This window comes from Octopus sinensis, linkage group LG2 (assembly GCF_006345805.1).
Source record: "Octopus sinensis linkage group LG2, ASM634580v1, whole genome shotgun sequence".
In the NCBI taxonomy this organism is placed as follows: domain Eukaryota; kingdom Metazoa; phylum Mollusca; class Cephalopoda; order Octopoda; family Octopodidae; genus Octopus; species Octopus sinensis.
The window spans coordinates 51,037,510-51,062,427 of NC_042998.1; the positions used below are offsets into that span (position 1 = coordinate 51,037,510).

Below are 24,918 nucleotides of genomic sequence, written 5' to 3' on the forward strand. Positions count from 1 at the left end.
CATCATCATCATTGTCACACAAGTAAGGTTGTTTCTTTCCAGTCTTTTTTGATAAACATGTCTAGCTTTAAGAAAATAATATCTTGCTTGGAAATAGGTGAGAATTAGTGACTGAAGGGCATCCAGACACAGATTAAAAATCAAAATCTGCTTCAACAAATTCTGTTTGACCCATGCGAGCATGGAAAAGTGGACTTTAAATATTAATGATGATGATGGTGGGGGTGATGATGATGATCTATTAGGAATTATATATAAATAAACTTCAATTGATCTACTTAGACTGTCATACATTATCTTATCTATGACAGATCTATTTAGAATGCCTTGTTTCAGACTGAGTTGTGAGGCAAATTCAAGCTAGATGATCATCTGAAGAGGCAAATGTATTAAAACTTGTCATGGTAAGTTGTGGCATTGAATAGAAGACTCAGTACTGTGCCCTGGGATAAGCTGCATGTTACATGTAATTGTGCTAATAACATTTAATTACAACAATTTCAGTATAGATTTTGCGTATGTTGCAACATGCTGTAGAATATGCATGAGACTCTCAAGGTTGGAAAGTCTTTGCAAAAAAAAACCAAAAATAATAATAATAATAATAATAATAATAATAATAATGTACAGAACATGTCAAGCTGAGTTTTAAAAAGTGGTTGCCCTTGCATACAGGCTCACCCCCTGCAACCCTCTCCTATGAGTATACCTAATCTCACAGGTTCATAGGTGCAGGTGTCATGTAAAAAGCACCTGTGCTGGTGCTACATAAAAGCACCCAGTACACTCTGTAAAATTGTTGATATTAGGGAGGGCATCCGGCCATAGAAACCATGCCAAAACAGACAGGGAGCATGAACAGCCCTTCAGTTGGTCAGCTCCTGTTAGACCATCTAACCCATGCCAGCATGGAAAACAGACGTCAAATGATGATGATGATGGTGGTAATGATGATGATGACCCACAATATCAAATTATGCAGCAGGATCAAACCATGAGAAGGTGTGAGCTGAGATTCTGTAGACATTTCTATGAATGCTTTAGCACAACAAAAACAGTAGAATCTCACAGCTATGTCTATTGATCACCTCGGATTACTTTAGGTTGTTGTGTATGTGATGCTCAAGACAAAGAAAAAAAATCTAATTCATTTTTGGAATAGTAGATCTCAAAAAAAAAAAAAGATTAAGCTGCAAAGAAAAGCATGTAAATATTGGTTTGAAACCCTTTTGGACAGAAGTCAAAAGTCATCTATAGGACATGAAACAATGCTATTATTTATAGCAAGCTAGCAGAATTGTCAGAGTTATCAATTGCGATTTTCAGAAATTATAAGGCTTTTCACTACATAGTAGATTGCCCTCTGGATACAATCTTGCAATATCTTTGCATCTGAAAGGTAATCAGCTGGCAGAAATGGTAGCATGTTGGGCGAAATGCTTAGCAGTATTTCATCTGCCATTATGTTCTGAGATCAAATTCCACCAAGGCTGACTGCCTTTCATCCTTTCGGGGTCGCTAAATTAAGTACCAGTTACGCACTGGAGTCGATGTAATCAACTTAATCCCTTTGTCTGTCCTTGTTTGACCCCTCTATGTTTAGCCCCTTGTGGGCAATAAAGAAATAAGAAACGTTAGCATGCCGGGTGAAATGCTTAGCGGTATTTCGTCTGCCGCTACATTCTGAGTTCAAATTCCGCCGAGGTCGACTTTGCCTTTCATCCTTTCGGGGTCGATTAAATAAGTACCAGTTACACACTGGGGTCAATATAATGGACTTAATCCATTTGACTGTCCTTGTTAGTCCCTTCTGTGTTTAGCCCCTTGTGGGTAGTAAAGAAATAGGTATTTTGTCAGCCGTTACGTTCTGAGTTCAAATTCTGCCGTGGTTGACTTTGCCTTTCATCCTTTCGGGGTTGATAAATTAAGTACCAGTTACGCACTGAGGTCGATGTAATCGACTTAATCCCTTTGTCTGTCCTTGTTTGTCCCCTCTATGTTTAGCCTCATGTGGGCAATAAAGAAAAAAAAAAGAAAAAAGAATTGTCAGCATGCTGGGCATAATACTTAGTGGTATTTCGCCCATCACTACGTTCTCAGTTCAAATTCTGCCAAAGTCGACTTTGCTTTTCATCCTTTTGGGGTTGATAAATTAAGTACCAGTAAAACACTGGGGTCAATGTAATTGACTAGTTCCCTCCCCACAAATTTCAGGCCTTGTGCCTTTAGTAGGAAAGATTACTTATAGCTTTGTGTTTAGTGAGCTGGCAGAATTGTTGGCATGCCAGACAAAAAGCTTAACACCATTTCATCCTCCTTTACATTCTGTGTTGAAATTCTGCTAATGTCAACTTTATCTTTCATCCTTATGGCGGGGTGGGGGAGTCAATGAAATATGTACCAGTTGAGCACTGGGGTTGGTGTAACCAACTAGCCCCATTTCCCCATCAAATTTCAGGCCTCGTGTCTATAGTAAAAAGGATTATTTATAGCTTGTATACTTCGAGATCCACTATTCCAAAAAAGAAATATGTCATTTTCTCCCGAAAATTTATAAAATTTTTATAACAACAGTAATTTTTTCAATAAGCCTGGTCATGAAAGAGAATTAAATATTACAATTAAAACCTAGAAAGGTTTGGCATTAATTCCTCTTGTGATAGTCAAATCCTTCTGGCCTACATTGAACCAGATTTTAGATTGACAATCCTTACAAGAATGAGAACATGTACAAGAAAAGGTTTTTAAAACACACACGAGGAGGCAAAATTATCTTCTGATGATAATTTCATTTTGAATATTTGTTAGGAATGCAGTGATTAGAAGAGCAGAAATTAAAGTTCATGCTTTTATTTTGGCAACGAAGAAATTACTGACATGCATGGGCGTGTTAATGGAGAGTGCAAGGTTATTTTCCTTTCTGTTGTTAGCATTTTATAACAGACAGCAAGGAGTTTCTTTGTTGAATTTCATCAACTTTTGAATTTTTGTTATTTTTGATAGCCATCATAGCACATGAAAATTGATTGACTCGGCATTATGCATTCTACTGATGTCTTGCTCTTTTATAATGTCTTTTTTTCTTGTCCTAACCCATCCTTTTATACAGTTTCCACCAATTTTCTGATTTCAATGAAATGTTCACCTATTCACTTTGCTTTTATTGCAACGAGAAGCTTGCTTCATTTGTGAAATATGTGCATTTAGGATTTTGGCACATGCATGACAGAAACTGATGATAAGTGATGAAGAATCATCAAAGAAATTTTAATTTTCTTTTCATGTTTCATATAAAATCTAATAAAAGTCATATAAAAATCTAATAAACATAAGATTTTTCTTCCACATTTTTATATTACCATGAATATTGATAGAGCACATGGAACTAGCAGAGGTAGATTTTGTTGTGCAGATGTATTATCTTGACAATGTTCAATACGATATTTGTTACTCCTCAGAACACTTAGTATGCAAACATGAGAGTTTCTATTTGCGTACTAACTTGACATGCTATAAACAGCAGCCAAATTTCCTCAAATCACACCAAACCTACCATCTTGAGATAAGAATGGTAGATGTATTTATATATGTATAAATTTAGGTGTAGGAGTGGCTGTGTGGTAAGTAGCTTGCTTACAAACCACATGGTTCTGGGTTCAGTCCCACTGCATGGCACCTTGGGCAAGTGTCTACTGCTATAGCCTCGGGCTGACCAAAGCCTTGTGAGTGGATTTGGTAGACGGAAACTGAAAGAAGCCTGCCGTATATATGTATATATATGGATGCATGTATGTTTGAGTATGTGTATATGTTTGTGTGTCTGTGTTTGTCCCATCAACATCACTTGACAACCGATGCTGTTGTGTTTATGTACCCGTAACTTAGCGGTTTCACAAGAGCGACTGATAAAATAAGTACTAGGCTTACAAAGAATAAGTCCTGGGGTCAATTTGCTCAACTAAAACAAGTAAAAGAGTAAAAGTGTAAATCTATGTATACGCGTCTTTGAGTCTGGGTTTTTTTTCCCCCCAAATGCTTGACAACCAGCGTTGGTGTGTTTACATCCCCATAACTTAGCAATTCAGCAAAAAGTGACCAATAGAATAAGTATGCCAGGTTTAGAGGAAAGAGTAGGTCCTGGGGTTGATTTGTTCGACTGGAACCTTTCAAGGTAGTGCCCCAACATGGCCACGGTCAAATGAGCGAAATAAGTAAAAAGATAGAACATAAAAGGACAATAATGTAGTTAAAAGTATGAGAAAATCAAAGCTGAAATGTCTTTGATCATGATGTCCTTGATCAGAGTTAACCTTGAGCTAAGGAATGACAACAGCAGCAACAACAGGAACAAGAACAGTAGCATATTTATGTTGCCAAATTTTAGATGAATCGCTTATGGTTTGTGACAAGAAAAAAGAAAATCTTTTTTTTGTATGTTTATTGTCACAGCTTTTTTTTTTGTTTGTTTTTGTATTTTGTAATGAATTTTACAAAGAGTAAAAGAATACACAATGGGAATTGTTATGGACACCTCTTTTATATATGCAAAATAATGAATTTAATTGGCCCCCTTATGAAAATGTTATTTGACAGTCATTGATCTAGTGAGAAAATCATTTTTTAGCATCAATGCAACACAACCCACTTCTGTTATCCCAGTCATCATCATCAACAGCAGCAGCAGCATTTCCACCACCACCATCACCTATAATATGTATATGTGTGATAAAATGTATGGTCAGGTCAATGAACTTCTGGTTTGTCTTAAACTTCATTTTTATATTCTCTGTCAGTGAAATCAATGCAACTTAGCATTATTCTTAAGATACACATTTCCTGATGTAGGCAGAATTTTCCACTGATCTAGTATGAATTTGTCAGTGTGGGGGCATTTATTTTAAAAGAGTTTCATGCATACCAAATTTTTGCAGTTTATAATGTCTGTGTGTGTGTGTGTGTATACATGGGTGTGTATGTATGTATGTTTATATATATATATATATATATATATATATATGAAGAGAGGGAGAGAAAGGGATTAGTTACAGGATTTATTAGAATTTAGACATATCAACAACAAGCAGGTCACTAAGATTGGCTGAGTGTCATAACATGAGTTCATACCAAGGTAAAACAATGATTAGGTATCATTTGTTGGTACTGTACTGAAGGTAGAAATATATATATACATATATATATATATATATATATATATATATATATAATATATATATATATATATATATATACAGAGAGAGAGAGAGAGAGAGAGACAGTGCAATGGGTAAATTGTCACCATTTTATATTTATAAACCACATCCAGTTTCGGCCCCTACTCCTCTACTGTTTTGACATGGCGGGGCCCCCTCTTTTGGAGGTGTCCTCAGCTCTGGTGTTGAGTGCATGTCCTCTTTCTTCTGTTCCCTGGTCTCTTTGATGTTGCATCAACAAGTGTCAGAAGGCGACTGCCTGTCTTGTGAAATTTCCCTTTAAAGTGAGCAGTCAATTTTTTGATAGGAAAAATAACACGGCTTATAGACCATGACTTTCATAGAGCACAAACGTACACAAGTACACAGACATACACACACATGTTAATGCTCACATGGATTTGAGGGAGGGGTGGAAATAAAGGAAGGACCAACTTTACATCATGTGTAGATGTATATGTATACATATATGTGCACTTGTAAGTAATAAGCTGGGTGTAGCATCTGCTATTGAAATAAGGTTTGCACCTTTCCAGTGCTCTCCACATGATACTGTAATCCACAGCACTTTCCTTCAGTGACCATATGTGTCTTGCTAGGCCAGTAACATTTTGCCATTCCTGGATATTAAAAGAAGACTTGTGGTTGTTAAAACTGTTGCTGAAAGGACCTTCTATCATGCCCACATATTTCTGCACACTTGTCTTATATCAATGACATTTGATATATATATATATATATATATATATATATATATATATATATATATATATATATATTTTGCGTTCTTGTCCCATTTTGTGTTTTTTATATATAATTTTTATACATATATTATTGCGGCGTAATGTACACCTTGTTCCCTTATGTATGTAAACATTCCATTAGTAGTACGACTTCTACACACTTTCTCTATACCTCACTGTTCTGTCTGTCTTTCTCTCTTCTTGCCTCTGATTCCTTTTGTCTCCTCTTCCCCCACACTCACACATTTCTGTCTTTCTCACTTTGCCCCTTTGATTCTGTTGCCAAGCCAAACTTTGGCGCACTCTGTTTCTTCCCCCCTCCCTCTCTCTCTTTGATTCCTTTGCCCCCTTGTTTTTTTCTCTCTCTTCTTCTCTATTCTCACGTGACCTGCTGGCCACTAACCCTTTCCGCTGGTGACCGCTGCTGTGACAACACGGTTTTTCTCTTCATCTGACGAAAAGGCAGATAAGTTCATTTGTTTTGTCTAAAGTCGTAAGACACCCGCTGTTTTTGTCCCGTTATTACCATTCTTGTTTTTAATTTTATTTTTGTTTTTTGTATCTATATTCATGTGGTATCGTCCGTTTTTCTGTCCCTCTTTTGTATACATTCGATCCTTTTTCCAAGAAATCTAATGCTCGCAGCTTAGTTTTTCCTTGGGGCTGGCCGGGTCTGAGCGATATCAGGATTTATCAGCCGAAATTTGCTATGATGATCTGGTTCCTGACTGAAGATTAGAGGCTTTGAATGACCCGTCCGTTTTTTGTGTCGTCTCTTTGTGTATTTTGCGTTCGTGTCCCATTTTGTGTTTTTTATATATAATTTTTATACATATATATATATATATATATATATATATAATATATATATATATATACATACATGTCCATGTTTGTTTATATATATGGGTTAAGAGAGTATACAGATGTCCACTACTGGACATATCCCTCTTTATGCCTGAAGGTTTATTGGTCATATAACTGACTTGTTAACACTGCCATACACATTTGATTCTTGCCAGGTGCTCTATCATCCATAATATTTCTTTTTTGCTAGCTAAATGGAATGAAGCAATGCAAAGCAAAATGTCTTGCCCATGGACACAGCACATATCCTGGATTGAGAAGTGAACCCGAGCTCAGTTGCCTAATCATAATGCCGTATGTTTTCCTTTATGCACACACACATCAAAATCCTGATCAACATTTTTACATCTGCTTCTTCCATGTTGGCATGGGTGGAATGGTACTTCTAGAAGTAGTGTTAAGTGGCAAATCCTTACTTGTTCTATTGTGAGATATTCAACTTCTTCACTCCTTTTCTCAATATTAGGTCTAACTTAGACATCTTCCTCACTTTAATAGACACTTTCCTCCTAGCACAAGTACAGGATTGTTCAATAGGCATTGAGTTCAGGTCATTCATAGCTGCACTCATAGCATGAAACAAATTACATCATATAAACCCACCCCAATTATTGAGATAATATGTTTATGCAGACACACTATGGCATGTAGCTGAATGACTGTGTAACAAGTGACAATTTCACAACCATACCACTTCATTCATACCACAAAACTCACATGCTATACTTGGTAGTTAAAAGATATATAAACATCATTAGGAAGACTGCTGAAAAATGCAAACTGTATGAATGTTACCAAGAAATCAAGCCTTGTATTTTAAAAAAGAGTATATATCTAAACAACTTGTGGAAACCTAGATTGCATATTAATCCTAAGATGGACTTCTTCAGCTCCTGCATACACGAAAAAATTAATACTTAGATACTGGATACCCACCTCCCATTCATAAGCTCCCCTTAGCCAAATGGAAAAGTTTTATCTTTTCCCCATAAACTTTTACTCTCCTCCCAACCAAATATTTTGCTTCAGTCTGTAGACAACTAGCAGATATCTTCAAAGAACACATCAAATTAAATGAAATCACCAGCAGCTGCGAGAATGCCATCATGATACTTTTATATAATAAACGGTGCATAAAAGATCTTAAAAACTACAGAAGTATCAGTATCCTTTCTAACTTGTATAAACTATTCACCAAAGTGCTCACAAAAACCATCAATACAGTCTTAGACTTCAATCAACCAAAGGAACAAGTAAAGTTCAGAAGTGCATTTTCAACAAATGACTATTTACAGGTCACAAACCAAGTTATCCAGAAACATGAAGAATATAAGCAACCTTTATGTTTAGACTTTATTGATTATGAGAAAGCCTTTGAATCTATAGCAATCCCAGCTGTACTTTTATTGATCAGGGAATATGTCAAACTTATATAAAGATTATTAAGAAAACCTATAACCAGAGAATATCATCTATAAGACTTCACACTGAAAGTGAAAAAAAAAAATCAATATTCAAAGAATAGAAAGGAAATGAGATATAATATCGCCCAAACTCTTTAATGCTGCACTAGAAGGCATCTTTATAAAGCTTAACTGAAATGAAAAAGGAATAAATGTAATTGGTGAATTTTTAAGTCATTTACGCTTTACTGATGACATAGTCTTCTGAAATGATGCTCGTGAACTGGAACAAAGATTCAATGAACTGAACAGTGAAAGCAACAAGGCAGGACTAAAATAAATATGAAGAAATCACAAGTTATGGTCAGCAGTCATGCAACAAGTGAAGTCATCAAAGCCGACTATGATACTATAATAATAACTGGCAAATATATTTATTTTGGACAGCTGACAAAAGGAAGTGAAAGGAAGTGAAAAGATGAAATCAAGCTGAATGGTGCAAATTAAATGACACCATGAAAATTAAGAAGCCACTATGCCAGAAGTGTAGTGTGTCTGACCAGTGTTTTATTTCAGCAAATGACTTACAGAACAGAGACACAAGTTGAGACGAAAAAAAAAATGAAACCGAAGCTTAGAACGACACAAACAGGAATGAAAAAAATGAATGTTTGAAATCAGTAAAAGAAAGATGAAAGACTCATCAATAGACAAGGCTGTGTGGTTAAGAAGCTCACCTAGAAACTACATGGATTCAGGTTCAGTCCCACTGTGTAGCACCTTGGGAAAAACAGGTGAAGTTTGACGGCAAGGACATCTGGCCATAGAAAATCTGTGTGTGTGTGTGTGTGTGTGTGTGTATGCGTGTGTGGTGTGTGTGTGTGTGTGCGTGTGTGTGCACATGACATTGAGTATGTATGTATATGATTATATATATTTGTTTTGTATCTTGAGAGGATCATTTTTCCAAAATCACATGTACTGGTTGTATATATATGTATATATATATATATATATATACATACACACACACATATATATATATATATATATATACATACACACACATATATATATATACACATACGTATATATATATATATAATATATATATATATACACATACGTATATATATATATATACACATACGTATATATATATATATATATATATATATATATATATATATAAATGTCAGACAATGAGAATAAGTGCTCAACAGTGTATTGGTGAATAGAATTTCTTTATTTGTATACTAAGTCTACCATTGGTTTCATGTTAAGAAAAATATCTTAATATCTTAACAATTTTTCAAGCTGATCACATGGAGGAATGGTGTTCATCTCCATTTTATCCAAAATGGAAATGAGTATCTTTCCTCCATGTGACCAACTTACCAATGCCAGTCTTAGTACACAAATAAAGAAATTCTATCCACCAATGCGGTTTGAGCACTCATTCTCATCATTCGACATTTATGTATCAGTGCTTCCAACGTCCCCAAACACCGGTTAAGCACTAAACATGAACAGAGAATCAAAACAAATCATGGGAAAACATGAAATACATATATATATATATATATATATATGTGGATTGGTGGATGGATGAATATACACACATATATGCATATTTGTATGCATATTTGTGTAGATGCATATCTATCTATATTCATATCTACCTATGTGTGTGAATGTGTACATAAATGACTACAAAAATATACATGTGCACATGGATCAACATATATCTTACAAATACCTTGATGTCTGACAATAAGCCTTACTGTACTGCTGTTCCTCAAATGCAACAAGTCACCATGCAAACCAAAATCATGCAAATCAAAGGAGTTTTTTTTTTAAACTTGTCATTCTTTCACAAATTCAACACTTAGAAAACAGCCAACTAAAGCATTACAGCATCATAATTATCTTGATTTCATCTTGAGATGCACTGAACTTGCAAAACATTTCATTGTTCATGGCGGCAAGCTGGCAGAAACGTTAATGTGCCAGGTGAAATGCTTAGTGGTATTTCGTCCGCCGTTACATTCTGAGTTCAAATTCCACCGAGGTCGACTTTGCCTTTCATCCTTTCGGGGTTAATAAATTAAGTACCAGTTATGCACTGGGGTCGATGTAATTGACTTAATTCTTTTGTCTGTCCTTGTTTATCTCCTCTATGTTTATCCCCTTGTAGGTAGTAAAGAAATAGGTATAAATGTTCTCTTTGGAATTCTCTTTCAGAATAGACCAATTTTGTCAGCATTAAATATTTGTTTTAAAGAACAGAAACTTATTATTTTAGTTAATTATGACACAAGCTAAATTCTTGGTCAGCTTTCTTATCACTTGAACCATCTTTGCCATACAACTTTGATAATATGTAGAAGAAATCTTTGATTTGAAAATTTTTTAAGCCATCTCTTACTGCCTGAAAATCCAAGTTGTAGTTGATTAAATGTCTGATTTGTAATGTTGATTAGATTAAAAATTCTTACTACTCTTTGTCTTACAGCAAAGCTGACTATAGGCAATCTTTTACAGTTTTATCTTCTATCCAAAATAAAAGCACTTTCTTTGTTGTTTCTATAATGTTACTATATATGCACATGTTTAAACTTAAGGTTGTACAATTATAATATGATACAATCTTTGTTTCTTTAAGGTGTTCTCAGAGTTGCTTTGCCTATTTTGAACTGTTTCACAGTTTCTATCAAGTCATTTCCAATCTGAAGTTGATTTAATATTTCAGTTCTTGTCTCCTGAGAAATTGACTCTCACTTACTTTTGGTCTGATGTATGAAACACTATTTCTTAATCTCAATAATATTTAACAAACTACAAAATAAAAAAGAAATTGCTTTAATGTGCGCTACTTTAGTGTATAGTCTACCGCAGTAGCTTAAAAGTGAAATAAACGTAAGAAAGGGAAATAAAAAAGAAAAATATGAAATGGAAACAATAAAATTACAAAGTGATATTTGAAAATGGTTTGAGTAAAGTAAAACACCTGGAAAAAAATTACAACCAAATTGAAAATCACACTGAAATGAAACCATGCAACCCAATCATTGTGTAAACTGAGGGATAACTGATCATCATCATCATCATCATCATCACCACCATCACCATCACCATCACCATCACCACCACCACCACCACCACCACCACCAAGTAACGAGTCGATATCCTCCACCATCATCACTACAGGAACAGGAGACTGTTTTAGTTGAAGAATGGACAAAAATTCCTTTGGAAACAATTAAAACTTTGTACAAGTTCATACCTCATAGAATTCAAGCTGTAATTACTGCCAAAGGTAGTCCAACTCCATATTAAAATAAATTTGTTTAAAATTTTAAGGTATTTCCATTATTTTGTCCAACCACTGTATATACATATATATGGGGTTTTACATTCACTATTCCATGCTCATATGCGTTGGAAAGAAATTTGTTTATATTGTGTGTGTGTGTGTATGTGTGTGTCAAATGGTCAAATGTTCCCCAACTCATCTTCTGATACCCACTCTTCCATCAGTCTTCTATATTATCCTGTGTTTTTTTTCCACTTCTCTCAACCCTCAGCTGATATCCTCTGTATTCAACTCATCTGTCACACTATTTTTAATCAGTCACTAGACATCCACCTTTTTCCCTTCTTCTATCCTACTTTCTCTCATATTCTTATTGTACCTGGACCTTCTTTCTTTCTCTCTTTCACTTTCCAGATGGGCAAGCCATATATTCACTTCCCCTACTATCAGAGTTCCTTATCCCTCTAGTTTATAGCCCACTCAGTTGAGGTGTCTTATATATATGCCCTTTTGCAACGCAGCAAACAGAGATCATATAGTTCATAGAGAAGATGAAAGAATCCCAAAGCATTTTCTCTATGGAGAACTATGTTCTCGTAGGGAAGGGGGGCCCTGAGAAACCAAAAGTTAAGATACGAAGACTGCTTTTAAATTCGATCTGACACAAGGAATTATCTATGTGGGAAATTGGAAGAAAAATGCAATTGATAGGGCATCACAGAATGCAAATATAATATTGACGATGTGTCCAAGCTTTTCGAAGAGACAAAATTGAAACAAAACACTAGAAAAGGAAACCATCATAAATATCAATAATTCCTTCCAAAGGTGAACTAAGCTACTCTTTCTAAGGTTGGTCATGTTTATCATTCAAAGGTTCACAAAGAACACACACATACACATATGCACACATACACACATGCATGCACACACACACACACACGCATGCACACACACACACATGTACACACACACATACACACACACACATGTATATATAAAATATGCAAAGATTTTTGGTAAGCAATGTCAGTTTTACAATTCTGTAAATAATAACAATAATATTTTACAAGCTTAAAGTTTACAAGTGATCACTAAAGAAAATAGTCTAGTATTGGGGCATATAAGCCCTTGACAGAAAAAAAGTAGGGCTTTTGTATGCATGCATATGAAAACCCTACTTTTTTCTGTCAAGGGCTTATATGCCCCAATATTACATTATTTTCTTTAGTCATTACACAGAGATTGCTTATAAGCTCTAAGCTTATAAAATATTAACACATAAAATATATAATAATAAAGTCAAACCAAATATTGATAATTTTGAATATGTTTAATACATGTGTTTCTGATCACTGAGCAGGTGAGAAGAATTCATCTCTTACATAATATCTTCTTCAGTTCATAGCAAAATATTAATATTAAGTTTGATTGTATTATTATATGTCATATGACTTCAAGCCATTACAAGCTAGTCTGTCCTTACTTGATTTAGCTGGATATTCCATCAAGGATTTGGTACAGTTTGTACTACTGAACCAAGTAAAACAATTCAAGTACAGTACATCACTTCTAAGCATAACAAGTATGTGAGAGTGTGTGTGTTTGTGTTATCATTATTACCCTTTAATGTCCACTTTCCATGCAGGCATGGGTTGGACAATCTGACCAGAGCTAGCAAGCCAGAGATTTGGCTTGGTTTCTACAGCTGGATGCTCTTCCTAATATCAATCATTTCAAAATGTGTTCTGGGTGCTTTTAATGTGGCAATGACACAACTGCTTTTACATGGCACCATCACAAGTGCTTTTTATGTGACGCTGGCACAGGACTCTAACAGGTTAGTCCTCTCCATCAAGAAGAAAGGCCTTAACACTTCTGGTGTGGAGAACGGGTCTTCTTGAGTACAGCAAAACAGCAGATATCTTGGTCCATTGTCATCAACTCTGAAAGGTTCAGTGTCCTTAGGTTATCCTTTAGTACTTCTCTTTTCTTCTTGGGTCTCCCTCTTCCATGAGTTCCATCCACTTTGAGGGATCAGTATTTCTTTAAGGAGCTATCAGCATCTGCATCACATGACAAAACCAGCGTAGTCTTCTCTTTTGCACACTGCATCTAATTCCCCTTATGCCTAACTTTTCTCTCAACACACTACCACTATGTTACAAATGTACACTTACATTACACATCCAGTAGAGCATACTAGCTTCATTCCTTTCTAGTCTTCACATGTCCTCTACATTCAGATCCCATGTCTCATTACAATGTAGAATTACTGTTCGTATACATGTATCATACAGCCTTCCTTTCACTTGGAAAGAGAGCCCTGTAGTTGCCAACAGAGGTAAAAGTTCTCTGAATTTTCTCCATCCTATTCTTATTCTGTTTTGATATATATATATATATATATATATATATATATATTATATATATATATAGGGAGAATTCATGAAAAAAACATAAGACAAAGACAGGTGGTGTAGAAAACAAACAGATGTATTAGTATAACGCTCACGAATTGAAAAAATCTTTTACGTTTCGAGCCTATGCTCTTCCACAGAAAGGAACACAGAAAGAAACAAGAAGAGGAAAAAAATGTGTGTAGTGGCTACTGCTCTATCATATATAGACATATTTACATACATACATACATACATACATACATACATACATACACACACTACACACATGGAGAATAAGAAGAATATGTGTCTGCGTGTGTGTATGTATATCAAAACATAAAAGTGTCCACCTTAACGATAAGTGTGTAACTTCCCAAATGAATTTATGAAAGACTCAATGTAGTTCTATGGACTAATTATGAATTACTGTACCAACAACTTCAGACAAGGATTGGCTTAATAAAAATTACATGAAAATTCAGATGACCAAACCATGCACAAAATTATGTTGTTGGATAAATTAATAAATATTTTATACCATCGTTTTGATTAATGCATAGTTTTAGTTACTTAATAATTTGCTTGATTAGTTCTGAATAGTAAGGTCGTTTTGCAATCAATAAAAAGTAAGTTATTAATGAGAAGACAAGCCTGGATGCAATGCCAATATAACCGGCAAGTTAATAATATTAGTCAAGCCATCTGCCTCTATCAGCTTGTGAAACTCTGTCTTTCCTAGTTAATTATTGCATTCAAATGAATCATGCTCTAAGAAGGATAAACTCGGAAATTTCAACACATTAATAATCAGAATGTCACAAAAAAAGAAAATAGATAAATGAGAAAAAATAAAAGAAGACCATTCTGTTCTTACTTTTTCTTTCGTCTTTTCTTCTTCTTCTTTGTACTGGTCTTTTTGTTTGAAGTGATAAAATCTTTTGAATCATCTTCACCAAAATATTCTTCTTCCTCTTCACCAACACTCACTGCAGACACAAATATGAATATAAATACAATTAACTTTATATGCAATGATGATACTGCATAGAAATGATTGGAATGATATTGCTGCTACACATACAAACATGTAAGACTTGCATAACAAATTTTAAAATGTCCATCCAACCAATCAGTAAAGACTGATTAAAAATGCTTTCCACTCTTCTGAATTATTAAGCTGTGCACTGGCTCACATCAAGCCTGCTCAGTAGTTTTTGTCTTTTCTCCACTCCTCACCATCAGTACTCACACCAAGGACCTTGTTCAATCAACCCTCCACAGAACTATGAATATTTGGAAGCATGGCACGTAAAAGGTACCATTCGAGTGTGTTCGTTACCAGTGTCGCCTTACTGGCACCTGTGCCGGTGGCATGTGTAAAAAGATTCGAGCGAGGTCATTGTCAGTACCACCTGATTGGCCCCCATGCCAGTGGCACATAAAAAGCACCCACTACACTCTCGGAGTGGTTGGTGTTAGGAAGGGCGTCCAGCTGTAGAAACTCTGCCAGATCAAGATTGGAGCCTGGTGCAGCCATCTGGTTCGCCAGCCCTCAGTCAAAATCATCCAACCCATGCTAGCATGAAAGCGGACATTAAACAAACTTCTCCATATTTTCTTTATGAGTGCCAATGTACAAAAGTTCAAGTAGAATATGAACCATAACATCTACAGTGTGGGTGTGCAAAGCTCATACAAACACCATAATGTTGAACTCCTCTTCTGCTAACTAAATAATTATTCCAATCTCTGGCACAAGGTCAGCAATTTTAGGAGTGGAGGAGGGTCAAGTTGATTAGATCAACATCAATGCTTGACTGCTACTTTGTTTTCTTGACCCCAAAGGGATGAAGGGCAAAGTCAAACTCAATGAGATTTAAACTCAGAACAATTCTAAGTAAATAATGGTTTCAAATTCTGGATACATGGCCAGAAGTTTTAGAGGTCAGTGGGGTAAGTCAATTACATTGACACCAATACTTGACTGGTATTTATTAATATTACTTCTAAATAATGGTTTTGGCACAAGACCAGCAATTTTGGGGGAGAGGTTAAGCCATTTATATTGTCCCCAGTACTCAACTGGTACTTAATTTATTGACCATAAAAGGATGAAAGGCAAAGTCAACCTTGGCAAAATTTGAACTCAGAACATAAAGAGGGACAAAATACCACTAGGCATTTTGCCCGGTGTACTACCAATTCTGACAGCTCGCCACCTTACTTCTAATTAAATAATTTTGGGGTAGAGGACTAGTCGATTACATCGACCCTAGTATTTCACTGGTACTTAATTTATCAGGGACAAAATACCATGAAGCGTTTTGTCTGATGTGCTAACATTTCTGCCAGTTCACCGCCTTATTTCTAAACTAGCAATATAACCTGGCCTTGCCCGGGATCAAGTTACGATTATTAAGCTAATCAAGTTCTTTATTTCAAACCAAACTAAGTAATAGAGACATCAAATTTGGGCAAAATCCGTTGAAATTAGTTATATTATATATATATATTATAAATATTATATATATATATAATATAATATAAATATATATGGGCAACAGACACAAACACACATACACACACGTACATACATACACCTATTGCATGTTTTGTGCACGCATACATGTTCATAAACAGAAATGAATGGAAAAACTGTTGCACAATTTTCACTAAGGATAAAAATCGTTTTTTTTGCATAGAATCAACTACTCTGGCATCAAAACCCTTTTTGTGGAGTGGGGTGTGGTGGAAGCCTCACAAATTGTATCCATTTATATTGTGTAATTCAATGACAAATTGTTACTCACCTCTTTGTTTCTTTGTTGTTAAATAAATGGATGGTCAACAAAACACTTTTTTACTTGGCGTAAAATAAAAACAAAACTCTTTCATACCCAAAGTAATGTGTGAGAGAGAGAGAGAGAGAGAGAGAGAGAGAGGGGAGAAAGATGAACGATTTAAAATAAATATATTGTAATTGTTGTGTGAGAAAGTATATATACTATGATTATAAAATATAGCGTGCCTTTCAAAAACAAAACATTTTACATTTTATTTTTTATGAATGTAGTCACTTACTCTCTCTCTCCCTCTCTCACTTTGTCTTTCCCGTGAAACTCTGCCTCCTTCTTCCACTTTTCTTTATCTTATTTTTTTTTTGTTAGACGCCATCAAAAAGCAATGGCTGATATTTGTTATGGTTAAAAGCTATGGTTGAAAATGGTTGAAAATAGATTTTTACTCTATCCGCAGGTGCCTCGGAAAAAAACAAGTTGAAAAAACCCAGATAGGATGTTGACAACTGTCCTCCTAAAATTTGAGTGACATGCGTGCTAAATTGTGAACGAGCATAAATTACAATCACGTACACACACTCGCACACACATCCTCCCTTTTATAGATATGATAAATAAGATGGGGAAAATAGAATTTATGTAATGATACAACATTCTGAATGTTGAGAAAATATCAGCTTCTTTCTTGCTTTCTTTTTTCTTTTTGTTATTTTGCTTTTCTTTTTTTTTGTTGTTATTTTGCTTTTTTTTTTGTTATTTTGTTATTTTGCTTTTCTTCATGTCTTAAGATGACTCAGAAGAAGGTTAGCTACCAAATCTTTATGGAACAATTGTTACTGATTTTGCTTCTTTTGCATAACTGTTTCAAATGGAAGAACAGGATGTGTGAGTGTGTGTATGCGTGTATGTATGCACATGTGTGTGTGTACATGCAAGTTGCTTGTATGTATAGTATAAAGCAAGAATTCTTAATTTTTTGACACCCATAACCCATTTTGTTAAAACAATAATCCTGGGTGACCCACTTTCAAATATTTAAAATTCAAACAACTATCAAAGCATTTCAAAACATTTCTAAAGGAATATATTACAATGTGGCACACTTAACCCTTTTGCTACTGTATTTATTTTGAGATGCTCTGTGTTTCTTTCAATGACTTTAAATATAACAAAGGATTTAGTAAAATAACTTAGTTATCATTAAGCTAGTGTTAGGAACATAAATTGTGACTAAGCTTTGGTGGAAGATTTTAATTAAAAAATTATGAAAACGAGACATTTGTACTGAGAGCCAGAGCCGGTTTCAGCTGGTGGGTTGGTAATGAAAGGGTTAATGTTTGATACTTTTTTTGAGAAATATCCATTCCATTTTGTTTCCAGTTAATTTTGGTTAGTGCCCGTATGTACATGCCATATTGTGTAACACATTCATGAATATTTTACATTCTATAAAATTTTCATCAAATATTTGGCGTTAGGAAGGGCATCCAGCTGTAGAAACATTGCCAGATAAGACTGGAGCCTGGTGTAGCCTTCTGGCTTCCCAGATCCCCGGTCGAACCGTCCAACCCATGCTAGCATGGAGAACGGACATTAAACGATGATGATGATGATGATTTGAAAATAAGATGGTTTAGCTTTGTACTGAGGTTCATAGCTTAGGAACAACTGGTATTTATAAAACTGATGACCCACAATCATAAACATGATTTGTTTCAAACTATCCACAACAATGCCAGGAAAAAATTTTTTTAAAGCAATTCACCTGAGATACTGGTAATGGTGAATAAAAATTAGGAATTTCATGAAATTTCATATGACACCAATCAATCCCTTTAAATATTTTTTGTAGTACTAAAACAGAAATATAAACAGCAAAAGCCTTGAAATAGAAAATAAAGTTAAGTATATGTTACTTTAATTTAAAGCACTTGTAGCTATTAAATATTAGAAATGGATATGGGATTTGATTAAAAATTGGTACTCATGAATAAAACAATTTTGCAAGATGTGCTAAAGAGAAAGCTTCTTGCCCTCCTGGAAATAGCAGCCAAATTTCCCTCCTCAAATTATATCTTGTCTGAGAATAAAGATAGATCATCCTGACTAGAAGGCTTTTAGTACTAATTCCACTCAGTCAGAGTTGAACTGGAAGATAAAGAATGACTTTCACAGATATGTTGTTATATCTTTGGTGAAGGTACTTTGATGTTACAATTCAGAGTATTGTCAAGAATAGATAACAGATCTTAAGCCAAGTTACTATTGCAATTAGGAATTCAAAAAAGACTTCTCAAGCTTCTGGTTAATTACATAAGCTGCAAACATATGCATTGATTCTGTATCTATGTAATTCCTCAAATAATTCAAGAAATGATCTAATAGTCTCCATTGGAAGTATCTTCTACAAAAGCCTTGGGCCAAACAAAGCCTTGTCAGGGTACTTGGTGGACAAATTAAGGAAGACCTGTCGTGTATGAGTGTGTATGTGTATATATGTATGTATATGTGTGTGTGGGGGAGTGTAAATGTCAAATGATGAAATGAATGCTCAACACCACATTGGTGGATATACAATTTTTTTATTTTGTGAATTAAGGCTACCATTGGTTTCATGCTAAAAAAAATAGGAAAATATCCTAGTGTCTTAACAATTTTTCAAGCCAATCACAGGGAGAAAAGTGTTTACTTCCATTTTAGAAAACAGTCTCATACACATATATGAGTGTGGGTTGAAAAGTTCCTGGCTTTGGGTAAAAGTAAATACAGGAGGATCAGTTAATTATGATTCTATTGAACATATTCCTCTCTCAAATTCACACACTTATTGCAGGGGTCCTTCAGTTTTTCTAAGCTCTGTAAAAAAATTGGAAAGATTGGGCCTCCAACTAGGCTTTTCACAATACCCTTAAAGCCAGGAACTTTTCAATACATATATACATATATATATATACATATACACATACATACATACATACATACATACATACATACATACATATATATATATATGTAAATAGGCGTAGGAGTGGCTGTGTTGTAAGTAGCTTGCTTACGAACCACATGGTTCTGGATTCAGTCCCACTGCATGGCACCTTGGGCAAGTGTCTTCTACTATAGCCTCAGGCCGACCAAAGTCTTGTGAGTGGATTTGGTAGTCAGAAACTGAAAGAAGCCCATCATATATATGTGTATATATATATATATATATATTTATATATATGTATGTACGTATGTATGTATGTGTGTGTATATGTTTGTGTGTTTGTTCCCCCAACATCACTTGACAAATGATACTGGTGTGTTTACGTACCCGTAACTTAGTGGTCCGGCAAAAGAGACCGATAGAATAAGTACAAGGCTTACAAAGAATAAGTCCTCCAGCATGGTCACAGTCAAATGACTGAAACAAGTAAAACAGTATATAGTGGTTAGGGTATTGCTTAGTGGTCAGGATGTTGCACTCATAATTGCAAGATCGTGGGTTTGATGCCCAGACCAGGGGTTGCATTGTAATCTTGAACAAAGCACTTCAATTCACATTGCTCTGTGACCATTTCATCACCTGACATGTGGCACATGGTGCACCTGTACAGGTAATGTCGATTTGAAGGTGGGAGTGAGCTTATGTATACACAAACATTTGATCACTATAAACAAATCATCTGTGTGGTTGTCCGGCAAGAAATTGCTAAACCCTCATATGTCGTTTAACGACAGGAGAGTCCATGATGATATATGTATGTAGAAACACAGATAAACACAAAGAGGCTTAATGAGTGTATTTACATGAAATACAAAATACAGGAACAAAGTAAATGAAAGGAAAGATATCATAGGTTTATCTTGACAGCTGTTTCAGGAACACTATGGCTTATGTCATAATCATGTTCACACATCATATAGACTCATGATATTGTAGGTGTATATAATAAAATAAGTACCTATGGAACTGTTAAGGAGAAGATAACTTTCAAGGTCAGCAGTCGGGTTTCAAGTTCTCATCTACTTAAGCAATACTCTGTGGATACCTATACCATGTTTACTTTATGTTCTCCCACATAAGAAATATGTGTTGGTCATTTTAACTAATTGTGCTGTTAAATTATAAGAAAAATTTGAAGATGTAACCAGTCTCCATATTCTTCGTAACTGTTTTGGATATATATATACATACACACACACACACACACACACAAGTATAGATGATATATAGATACATACATACATACATATATAGCTTAGGCATTGCTATTCTAATAACCTGGAATAGAATTCCGTATTCATATGCTTTAGAACAAAGTGTTAGTTGAGCACAGAGTAGTAATACGAAATTGAGATGACAAAGGAATAAATAATTATGTTATGAACTTCACCGGCTTACAGCTGTTTCTGCTATAGGATGCAGCTGATTGAAGAACTCAAACAGGAGTCTACTGCATCTTATAGCAGAAACAACTGTAAGCTAATGAAATTCATAAGATAATTGTTTATTCCTTTGTTGTCTCAATTTCTTTTACATTTATAAATATATATATATATATATATATATATATATATATATTTATGCGTGTGTATGTGTGTGTGTGTATGTGTGTATTTGTGTCTGTCTGTCTGTGTTTGACCTCCCACCATCACTTGACGACTGATGATGGTGTGTTTACATCCCTGTAACTTAGCAGTTTGTCAAAATAGACTGATAGAATAAGTACTAGGCTTACAAAGAAAAAGTCCTGGGGTCAATTGTTCAACTAAAGGCTGGTGCTCCAGCATGGCCACAGTCAAATGACTGAAACAAGTAAAAGAATAAAAGAATATATATATGAGAATGAATTAGAAAGTAATGCAATTTTTATTTGCATTACTTTCTGACTCACCCTCATATGCATGTATGCATGCATATACGTATGTATGTATGTATGAGGGGGCGTGTCATGTAGGTAGGCAAGGTAGGCAGTGCCTACCTTGAATAAAATAAATTGAAAGCAACATTTTCCCCTCATGGCAAAATATGCAACTAATTCAATAAAATTATGAAGGGTACTCTGATTACTATGCATAAAATGCAAAGTATTATTTTTTTATTTAGATTAGGTCGGCATAATTTGTCCCTGCTTTTCAATCTCAGTATTTAAACTATGCATAGAAGTAATGTAGTACACTTGCTATGTACACTCCTACAACGTTTTCTTTACATGCTATAAAGGCAGATATATAAATATGCCTATAACTCAGTCACACGCCTGTGTTTTGCTTATTTTTTGTGTGTTTTACTACACAAAGGTTACCAACTGCCTACCCTGAGCAATTACTGATGGCACAAGCCTATTATGTATGTATGTATGTATGTATGCATGTATGTATGTATGTATGCATGTATGTATGCATATATGTATGTGTGTGTTACTGTCTCCTTGTCTTAACATCACATGATTGTTTTAAATGAGTTGTCACTAACTCGCAAATAGAAACCATTTCCTATCTTTCATGAAAACATGTCTGGCCTTGAGGAAATATTAGTTTGCTTGCAAACGTGTGAGGGTTGGTGTCAGGAAGGGCATCCAGCCATGGATAATCAGCCTCAACAAATTCCATCCAACCCATGTAGCATGGCAAAGTGGACATTAAAATATGATGATGATGATGATGATGATGATGATGATGATGATGATAGGTATGATAATGATGACAGTGATAATGATGATGATGATGATGATGGTGGTGGTGGTGGTGGTGATGGTAGTGGTGATGACGATATTGATGATGATGATGATGATGATGATGATGATGGAAGAGATATGCTACAGCTTTAGGCGAATGTCAGAAAAACCATTATAAACCTTTGATGCTGTAAAGTAAACCTATACTGTGAACAACACTATCCAATATTTGATCCAGTGTAAACAAGGAACTATATAGCAAGTCAGTGCAAACAGTTACCATGAATTTCATATAAAAAGCAGGATTCATGTTTATATAAGCAGCCTGTATCAATATCATCAATTAAGTAGAGGTCACATACCAGGTGGTATCATTAAAATTACACCCCACAGCACTGCAAGGAACCAACAGCATCAAAGACTTATAATACACTGACACAAGTTAATGAAAATATTTCCAGAAAATTAGAGGTTAAAGATCAAGTTGTTAAGATTAAATGTTAATTAGAGCATGTTGTTTCTGTTGTTTAGCCTTCAAATCAGCCTTGAACAAGCAGGCATGATTTGATGCACTTTATACATCACCAGTATTTTTTTTGTATAATTTTCATATATAGGTACAGGTGTGGCTGTGTGTTAAGAAGCTTGCTTGCCAACCACGTGGTTCCAGGTTCAGTTCCATGGAATGTTACCTTGGGCAAGTGTCTTCTTCTATATCCTTGACCAAACCAAAGCTTTGTGAGTGGATTTGGTAAACAGAAACTGAAACAAGCCCATCATATATATACATATATACATATACATACATATATATATATACATATATATATATATATATTTATGTATATATGTTTGTATATATATATATATATGTATATATACGTATATATTATGTATATATACGTATATATATTATGTATATATATGTATATATATATATGTGTATATATATATATATCATCATCATCATCATCATCATCGTTTAGCGTCCGTTTTCCATGCTAGCATGGATTGGACGGTTCTACTGGGGTCTGTGAAGCCAGAAGGCTTCATCAGGCCCAGTCAAATCTGGCAGTGTTTCTACGGCTGGATGCCCTTCCTAACGCCAACCACTCCGTGAGTGTAGTGGGTGCTTTTTACGTGCCACCCGCACTGGTGCCAGACAGAGCTGGCAAACGGCCACGAACGGATGGTGTTTTTTATGTGCCACCGGCACGAGGGCCAGGCGAGGCTGGCAATGGACATGAAACGGGACGGTGCTGGCAACGGTCGCGCAACGGAAAGTTCTCTTACATGCCACCGGCACTGGTAACACATCTGCAATTTCCATTGATCGATTTATATATATATATATATAATATATATATATATACGAGTCCGCTGCTCTAACCACTAGGCCATGTGCCTCTACATACTATGTAGTTGCTGATATACAAAAAAAAATAAATAAAAAGAAAAGAAAAATAGCAGATGGCCATGGTTGGAATCCTTTTGCTCAAGGTTGACCTAGACTAAATAATGTCAACAATAACATTGTAATTATTGATTTCAAATTTTGACACAAGGCCAGCAATTTTCAGGCAGGGTAAGTCGATTATGTTAACCCCAGTGCTCAACTAGTACTTATTTTATCAACCTTGAAAGGATGAGAGGTAAAGTTAGCCTTAGTGGATTCGAACTCAGAACACAAAGAGAAATGAAACGCTGTATGCTAACAATTCTGCTAGCTCACCACCTTTATAAGATCCTAATTATTATTATCAAATATCTAGTCCTCGGCATGCAATATAGTAAGACATCAAGGAAGAGGATCTGTGACCTTTTCTTTCTCAGTCGAAATCACTTTACTATACTTATGCTGTTAATGTCCTTCAGAATAGGCAAAAAAAAAAAAAAAAATCAGATGTATCTATTTTCTCATCCTTATACCATTCTGGTCGCTTGCTTAAGTAAAAATCAATTATTCTTCCATATAAGTATTAAAGAGAACCATTATGTTTCCTAGAATCCTTGAAAGTAAATCAAAGATAACATAACATACATTCATGAAATGTAAACATTTTACAAAATTCACCATGTAGAATTTATAGCCACAGTTATTTTTTCCATTTATTTTTTCTCTCTTTGGTTTTATATCGGTAATGGTATTTAAAATATTTAGTCTTTAATTTGTGCTTTCAGTACTTTATCTTACTTAAGACCATTGAATTTCCAGATTATGTTTAATGGAATCTTACTGTTCCATGTAATCAATTGCATTAATTTCTTTTAAAATGTTCTCAGAATTTGTAATACTTTTCCATATTTATTTTTTTTATTCCTTTTTGATCTCATTTGTCAAAATGTCTTGATTTTATCGTCTTTCTAATAATCTTCCTTTTCTCCTTTTTTTTTTTCCCCAATTTCCTAAATACATTTAGATATTCTTTGTACCTGACAGTTCTCGAAAGTGATTTTGCTAATTCTGATGCAGTAAATACAAATAAATTGACTTGTTGCCTATCTGAATGAAAAACTTG

At 34.8% G+C, this 24,918-nt stretch overlaps 1 protein-coding gene across 6 annotated transcripts in view; it reads right to left on the reverse strand.

The window, feature by feature from the left end:
* LOC115232355 (tubulin polyglutamylase ttll6-like) overlaps positions 1-24,918 on the reverse strand; it is a 497,092-nt gene that overhangs the window by 278,907 nt on the left and 193,267 nt on the right. For all 6 annotated transcript variants that reach the window (XM_036513235.1, XM_036513233.1, XM_036513224.1 and 3 more), the window contains one exon: positions 14,816-14,927. In XM_036513235.1, the coding sequence (XP_036369128.1) occupies positions 14,816-14,927 (112 nt within the window). The remainder of the gene's footprint in view (positions 1-14,815; positions 14,928-24,918) is intronic.